We start from the raw sequence: 8,464 nt of genomic DNA, 5'->3' as shown, positions 1-8,464 counted from the left end.
TTTTAATTATATTATTCACATGAGTTTGAAATGCCCCGTCACGCGGTCCACAAGAGAGACCGGTGCTGGTCCCACTGCCAATACTGTTTTACTGCCAGGCGCTATTTGTGTACGGCCCGCATCTCGAATAAGAGCGTGTGGAAGTGATTCCCGCTTGGCGGCCCGCAGTGCCTCCATCAATCGCTCTTCACTCTCACACTGTAAAGCCACTTTCGTACTGCCAGCGAACATCCACGCATCTAACCATGATACCCACAATCCATTCAAATCCTCCACATCCCACTCCGATGGATCTTTTCCCCCGCCTTTTTCTTTTTCCCCTTCTTTTGTGTTTGTGTACATTTCACTAGGACGACGGCTTTGTATATCCTCCACTACTGCCACTGCGGCGTGTGCACATTGGGCCGCAATCTTCCCCGTTCCCATTTTCAAATCTTTTCGCACGACGAGAGTCATCTTCAGCGGCTCCCCGCGGTGGGCGAGAAACGCACTCGCCTGTTGACTCTTCGCTCGCAGCCGGGAAGACCAGAAACAACAAGGGCCACCCGCACGAGACCAGAGTAAAGTAACGACAACACCCGTACTAAAAGAAACGAAAAAGGAAACAAAGTCCGTCGCCGCAGAAGACATACTTTTTTTTTTTTTCTTCTTCTTTCTTTATTCCTTCTCCTTTTTCACTATGTTTGTGTTGCTTAGCTGCAGAGAATAAAGACACACACTTGTTACTATTATTATTATTATTTTTTCTTTTTTTGATCAGCACCAATAGGCTTCCACTTCAATAGATCTCTTTCTCTCTCTCTTTCTTTCTTTTTTTTTTTTTATCCTCTGGGCAGCTGTCGAGGAAGAATAATGAAGATTAATATAACACTAATAAAATTGCAAAATAATAAAGGGTAGAGAGAAATAAAGAAAAAGAAAAAAAAGAATATAAACACATTACAAATAGAATAAGATATTAAGAAGATAAAACAGAACATTTTATTCTCTTTTCCTTTTTTCCTTTCAGTAGTTTTTTTTTTTTTATCATTTCTAAAAACAATGTAATGAATGGTAGACATCAACGTCATCATTCCACGTAGCTTTTGTCCACATGTGCAGATATATATATATATATATATATCTACCCACTTTCTTTACTGCTCTCTCTCTCTATATATATCTCTCTCTATATATATGTTTTGTTGTACCTCTAATTCCTTAGAAAGAGCTGCAAAAAATACAAGAGGAAGATCCTCAACATTTATAGTATTGATATTAGTAACAATATGTAAAAATAAAAATAAAAAAAAGAGTCATTTGATATGGGAATTCTTTCAATCCACAAATCACCTATACACATGTTATTCTTCCCATTTTATTTAAAGTAGTCAACACCCCTTCGTTTTTTCGTATCCCCCTACCACCCTTTTTTTCACCCCACCCCCAATTCTCGTCTTTCTGATGTTATTTTTTACCTCTTCTCTTTACACAAGCAGATCAACAAAAATAAAAATAAAATAAAAAGTAGTGAAATCAACGTAAATAAAATAAATAACCTTCACATTAGCTAATAGAAATTGTCGTCCGTCTTTTGGTGTTATTAATTATTATTTATTATTTATTATCTGATACTTCCCCCTTGATACTCATCACTAGAATGAAATACGAGCAGTACTATCGTTACATTATCTCCACTATGTAAATCATGTACAACGTGATCAGCTAGACTATTCGCAATTTCCTGCAAAACATGCCGAAGTGAATTCCCGCAATATTGTGTAGATGCCTCACTATTTGTAGGTGTCCCTGGAGACATTTTATGCGCATCACTATTATTATTATTATTATTATTATTATTATTTTCATTCATTGCAAATCTAAAACTATTCAAATTCATTCGATCCTCTCTTCTACTCAGCATACACTGGGGTGGTGGAGTGGAAAAACGCCTATCGGTCCCTTGACTTTCTCCTCCAACATCATCTGATCCATTATACCTCACATGTAATAACGCCGAAGAAGAGAAATGCGGGCAATCGTGTGAAGAAGAAATTGATAAGAGCGGCGGTGGTAGTGGCGGTGGGGTTGGAGGTGGAGGTGTTTGTCTCCCATCCTGTGGGGCCTTTAGGGTATCACAATAGGTAAAGGCCGGTAACTGCTGTGAACACCCTGTAGAGAGAACTAACAACTCCACACTCTCATCCATTTGTTCTTGTTCTTTTTCGTTTTCGTTTTCTTCTTCTTCTTCTTCTTCTTCCTTCTCTTCTTCTTCCTTCTCTTTTTCTTGTTGTTGTTGTTGTTGTTGTGATTGTAAAGGGCGATTTCCACTCAGAATCCCAGAGTGAAGAAGACGGGTACGTACAAAGTCCACAACCTCCTCTGTGCTCATATGATCCCACAGTCCATCGGTTGCTAAAACAAGAAACTCATCACCTTTCAATTCAGCCTCGTATACATCTGCAATGTTGCTAACGATATTACTTGTTAAACAGGGTTCAGCTTCTGAATCTTCTAGTTGAATAAGTGGAGCTACAGAATCTCGATGTGGAGTTGCAGAGATGGAACAATATCTCAACCTTTTACCACAAGAATCACTATCATTATCATTATTATTATTATTATTATTACTATTGGATGTAGTAGTAGCTGTAGTAACACCAATCTGTGAAAATGATTGAAATACAGGAGATAGATGATCTGTTAAATCCTCATTACTTTTCATAAGATTATCCTCACATAGTGGTACTGTAATATCTACTTGGGGTACTGTCGTATTCATCCACTCCAACATTGAAGAACCAAAAGCACTAGACATCATTTCACTACGGGAATCCTCCTTCTTCTTTTTCTTCTCCTCTATCTCTGCCTGTGAGACCCACTGCTCTGGTGGTAATTTATAAATATAATCCCCAAGTGATCGTGTTACCTGCAATGCTCCATCTACGCGATCACACTCAATACAACCTCCACACTGAGCCACACGTGTTTTCTCCCATGGATGTGTGGCAATACGATGATCTAATGTACTTATCAACACAGATCCATCAGAAGTACGAGCCAACACCGCACGACTATCCCCAAGATTGGCAATAGAGATATAAGAAGGAATACAACCACTCTGAGTGGGAGAAGTACCTTCATAACAGGCAACAATACCAGCCGTAGTGCCTACACATCGTTTTTGAGTCTCACGCGCAGTATCATATAATGTACGATCCAAGTGAATAAGAGATTGTACAAGTGCATTACTTACAAACCGTTGTGGAGGAAGAATAGTTTCTTCTGTAATAGGCAATTCCCCTACACTTTTACCACTAACTTTCATCCCACTATTACTATTGGTATTCGTAACTGAACTAGTACCACCTTCTTCTCTTCTATTGAATATGGTGGCAGATTCGGATGTGTATCCTTCTTCAGCATTATCTATAGAAGGATATTGCCATGCAGATCGGGTAAGAGCCTCATTAAAATGCTCAAGATAATATAATGAAGCTAAATTAGATAACCGATCCCCATTATGTCCATCAAACACACCATACATATTATATAAATGGACCTTTCCACTATTAGTATGATGATGATGATGATGATGATCTTTCTCTTTCTGTGATAATGAACACTCTGTTGGAAATGGTACTCGTTCATGAATACACACCGCGTCTTCTTGTGAGTTACGTTGTCCTCCTACGGTGGTGTGAGCCACTGTTGTCATCACATGTGAAATACGATGAGATAATGATGATATTAACCCTAATGATTTCCCAAAACTTTTAAAAAGAGAAGTATTACATTTATGTATAGCTCCCTGATACTCTGATCCTACACTCTGAGAAACAGAACCAACACCTTCTTCTTTTTTAGAGTATAAATGACTGTCATTGGCTAATGGACATGATACTTCCACAGAGTCTTCTCCTGATTTCATATTTATCCCACCACTACCGAGATCATTTACATGACTGATATTATTACTATTGATGAAACTGTTATTGTAACTGGTATTTCGCAAAGCACAGTGAGATGTATTAACTTCATTAAAAGACTGATGCGGACCGGGAATATGTTCACAAGGACCAAAGGGACTTGTAAACACATCAAAGCCACAATGCGGTGGAGCTGGAGAGAGAGGAGTGGCAAAACTCAACATATCATCAAAGGAACTATTACTAATACCAATACGGGTTTTTTGATGTTTAGATCGACGAGATCCACGTGAGGTGGTGACAAAGGGTGAAGAAGTATTTCTACTATACATATTCGATAATGTAGGCATTGCGTTTTCATCTGAACATGTAATAAATTGCGGTGAGTTTCTTAACCTTTGTTCCTCTAATTCTTCTTCCTGTTGTTGATGCTGTTGTTTTGTTGTGGTGGTTAGGGAAATAGGGGATTTCAATCCCTCTGCAGCAGACGGTGTAGAGAGATTACTGAGAAATGATGGTGGTGTTTGCATCTTGACAAGGTTCACAATAAACTCACTTAAATAGTGTACCTTTCTATCGTTATCTCTCTCTCTTTTTTTTCTTCTCTGGTCTCTGGTCTCTGTTTCTATAAATATATATTTTATTTCTTTTATTTTATTTTTCTTTATTTTTATGTACGCGTAAATATATATATATATATGCTTTATATATTTCTTTCTATTTTTCTTTTTATTATTATTATTATTATTATTATTTTTGATGTACCTCTTTATGTGTACCACTGGGAACCAAATCTTCGTTATTTAACACTACTGGTAAAAACTCCTTCTGTTACCAACAAAATAAAAAAACGTTATGGCTATGAGGTAAAAATCTATGATAAATATATATAAATAAATATATATACTTCCTTTATTCTTGTGAACTCTGGATTTGAACCTATACTTCTATTGTAAACATAGAGAAGTGATGAGAAACAAATATGAGTGAGAGATACTTTATAAAGTAAAGGGTGAAAACATACACATATAAATAGATAACAACCATATTGGTTTAAATCTCTCTTTCTTTTCTTTTTTTCTTCTTTACACATGATATATACAATATACACAGTTACATAATATATATATTAAATAAATAAAAAACTCATAAATGTAGCAACAACAACAACAAAGAATAAGAAGAATAGGAAAAAAAAACTGTTCCACAAGGTAAAGAAAAAAAAAAAAGAACACATAATATCACCACTGTTTAATACAGTTATATCCCTGTTTTCTCTTTAAATCCTTTCATCCCTTCTTCTTTTTTCTTCTTTGAAAGGGATGAAAGGAGGAATAGCTTCATCTCCGCCAAATAATAATAATAATAATAATAATAATCCATTAATTAAATTCAATAGTGCCATCTTTTCGAAATAACGGCAGTAGCACCTGTTCCACTACAAATGATAACGCCTCTACGGAGTCAGCGGTCACAAACACACGACCCGTGCGGTACACTAATGCCTCCACCTTCAACTGCGCCTTTGGCACTAAAGGGCAGAGAGATACCATAGGAACTCTTTCTTTTTCCTCTTTCTCTTTTTCTTCTTTTTCTTCCTTCAGAGGTGTTGTTATTTTCTCTTCTTCTTCTTCTTCTTCTTCTTCTTCTTCTATATTGGGCTCTACTGCCTGAGAGGGATCCTCATGATTATTATCATCAGGATGATGATGACTAAACATTTCCATTTCATCTTCGCGTCGGGATCGTTTACGTCCACCGGTACTGTGCGGGGCAGCCACAAATACACTTCCCATTGGAATCACAGACATGAGTTCACTACCAAAGAAGAAGGCATCCGCATCCCGTTCGATTGTTTGAATAGAATTATTCATATTATTATTAATATCATTAATATGATTATGATTATTATTAATATTATTAATGGTCTGTGGAATAGTATGAGAGACTGGTGGGGTTTTAAAGTGACACACAATACGTAATGTACGCCGATACTGTTGCGGGGCTACGGAAATATCCGTAACATAACGCCACCAATGTGTATATACTTCACTATTATTATTATTATTATTATTATTATTATTATTCATTATACCTCCCATTCCACTAGTGGATGTAGTATAGGTATGATGATGATGATGACTGGTAGAGGTATAAAATGCTATTCGTTCCCGTAACCATTTGGCTCCATTCTCTGAAGTATCCACCTCCTCCACCTCCTGTTTCTTCTTACCCGTTTTCTTATTACTATTACTATTACTATTATTATTATTATGCGTTCCTTCCTGTTGTGAAGGTGCAGGATAGAGAACCACTTGAAAAAAGGTAATACTCTTTGTAGCTCCAAGAGAAGTATACGCCGCTGGTAAACGCCGGGAAACGTACGCATGCACAAAGTCTGCAATCGCGAGTGCGTGTTCAATAGAGCCGCTGGTCGCCACTCGTAATGCCCCGCTACTGTGAAGAGATGCCACTACACCACTACCAATATTAGTTGTATGAGGTGTATGCGGGTCCTGCAGGCGCAAGAGGGGAAAACGAAGAAGACAGCCAGTAGGAACAGCAGCGGCATTTCGTAATAATTCCGCATTCCACGCACGGTGGAAAAAGTCAAGTATATCGATAGAACCACCTAAGAACTGTACTACGACAAAAATAGCACACACTCGCCCTTCCATAACTAAGTTTATTTATATATTTTTTTCTTATTTTTGTGTTTATTTTATATGTGTTTCGATTTCTGATCCTCACTATAGTTTTTTTTTCTGTTGAGGGGGAGTGATTTTTTTTTTTTTTTCCTTTTTACGGCTGTGTTAGCCTGTTTATATATATAAACAAAAAAAAAAAAGAAAACCGTAAACAAAGAAGTATATATAAAGAAAGAGTGATAACATCATTTCATAGTAGCATGAAAGAATAATAACAGTAAAAAGAATAAAGAAGCATCATTCGAGAAGAATTTGATGGGAGAAAACAAAAAAAAAAAGAAACACAAGCAAATAGAATTATAAGTCAATTATTTCGAAAGCAGAATTAGCACCAATTGGATATTCACAATCAGCCAATGAAATCACCCCCTTCTTGTTTTTGGTGTAATTACAGTAAACCGTTTCGACAAGATCATACATCAAAACAAAACAATAAAAAAAAAAACAGTCTCTCACATTCTCAAGTAGAGACATATATATATATATATATATTTCCGTATCTCTTGTGGTTTGTGTTTTTTTTCTTTTTCTTTCATATTCATATATATATATATATATATATATATATGAATTATCCCATTCCTCTGCAATATCACTGAAAAACAGTCTCAAGAAAAAGCAAGACAAAAAGAAAAAGAGAAAACAACAACAACAAGGAAAAAGGAAAAAAAGAAAAAGAAAAAAAAAAAAAACACTTTTTCCACCTATAGGCCTAATTCCATACGCACTTCTTCCAATTTCTTCAGATACTCCTGACGCCGCTGCTCTTTTGCGGCTTCCATAGTGAGATTTATGCGATCACGTGATAATCGACGTCGGCGCACTTTAGCCTCCACACCATCCATAGATGTTTTCCACTCAAATGTGCCCTGCTGCTCTTCTTCCCTTGTGGGCCAACGGGTTGCGTACAGCCATTCACCCACACGCCAAGGATGTAATTCTCTCCTCGCCAGTCTCGATCCACTCGGTAGTGATGATGAGTTTCCATCTGTATTGAGATTAGCCCATCGCCATCCTGTAGAGACTGCTGCTGCTGCTGTTGTTGTTGTTGTTGTTATTGTTGTTGGTGTTGGTGTAGTCATAGTAGTAGGTGAAGTAATTCCCCCTAATGAGGTTGTTGTTGTATTTCCTTTTCTAATAGTGGCAGTGGCATTCAGAGTGGTGATATCCACAACTTCTCCATTTTCATCATCAAAGGGAAATGTAAGATGTGGTCGCCAACGTCGTCGTCCATTCGTGTCCACCTCTCGTTCTTCATTCTCATACACCACTACAGTTTCCATCTCATGCATATCCCGCATATCATCTTCAAAGGCGGCTTTTATATCCGCGAGCTCAAAACGACAACGATCATCCTCCTGAAGATCTAATAATCGTTGAGGAACTACAGCAGTTGTAAAGTATGATGAAAAATCAAAAGTTCCACCACGATCACGTAGTTGTTGTCGTTTTTGTTGGGCCTGACGAAAAGCCTGCATGAATCCAGCGGATTGATTTCCTTTTCGAATCTCAATCATAGTAATAGGTTGATCACGAAAACTATTAGCTGTTTGTTGGAGTATCGCATTGTTTTCTGCTGCCGCTGCTGCCTCACGTTCTTTTTCCTTCTCTATGATTTCAAGTTCTTTTTCCGTAAACTGAACATACAAATCATCATGTTCATCACTCCACTCATAAAGAATAGCGTTGCGTTGTAAGGGTTCATCCATTGTTATCATCTGCATGAGTAGCGCCGCATTATTTGTGCAGTTAACTTCGTTTCCATCCTTTCCACTTATTAAATCATTATTATTATTATTATTATTATTATTATTATTATTATTATTATTATTATTATTATTATTATTA

General features: G+C 37.0%; 4 protein-coding genes across 4 annotated transcripts; all 4 read right to left on the bottom strand.

Moving 5' to 3' along the window:
- Window positions 1-15: 15 nt before the first annotated feature.
- On the bottom strand, window positions 16-630 carry TM35_000361840 (peptidyl-tRNA hydrolase, PTH2 family; the record flags this gene model as incomplete). The annotated part of the gene is made up of 1 exon (XM_029029369.1): window positions 16-630. The coding sequence occupies one exon, from the start codon at window positions 628-630 to the stop codon at window positions 16-18; it is 615 nt and encodes a 204-aa protein (XP_028879390.1).
- Window positions 631-1,603: 973 nt separating this feature from the next.
- On the bottom strand, window positions 1,604-4,438 carry TM35_000361830 (uncharacterized protein; the record flags this gene model as incomplete). The annotated part of the gene is made up of 1 exon (XM_029029368.1): window positions 1,604-4,438. The coding sequence occupies one exon, from the start codon at window positions 4,436-4,438 to the stop codon at window positions 1,604-1,606; it is 2,835 nt and encodes a 944-aa protein (XP_028879389.1).
- Window positions 4,439-5,290: 852 nt separating this feature from the next.
- TM35_000361820 (uncharacterized protein) lies at window positions 5,291-6,586 on the bottom strand (the record flags this gene model as incomplete). The annotated part of the gene is made up of 1 exon (XM_029029367.1): window positions 5,291-6,586. One exon carries the CDS (start codon window positions 6,584-6,586, stop codon window positions 5,291-5,293), a length of 1,296 nt encoding a protein of 431 aa, XP_028879388.1.
- A 734-nt stretch (window positions 6,587-7,320) lies between these two features.
- Window positions 7,321-8,463, bottom strand: TM35_000361810 (uncharacterized protein; the record flags this gene model as incomplete). Its single annotated transcript, XM_029029366.1, has 1 exon — window positions 7,321-8,463. A coding segment is annotated over one exon (1,143 nt), but the record flags the coding sequence as incomplete, so codon positions are not given.
- Window position 8,464: the final 1 nt, after the last annotated feature.

The sequence above is a fragment of the Trypanosoma theileri genome, assembly GCF_002087225.1.
Source record: "Trypanosoma theileri isolate Edinburgh chromosome Unknown TM35_Tth_36_V1, whole genome shotgun sequence".
Lineage (NCBI taxonomy): Eukaryota > Euglenozoa > Kinetoplastea > Trypanosomatida > Trypanosomatidae > Trypanosoma > Trypanosoma theileri.
This window is presented reverse-complemented; position numbering and strand designations above follow the sequence as displayed.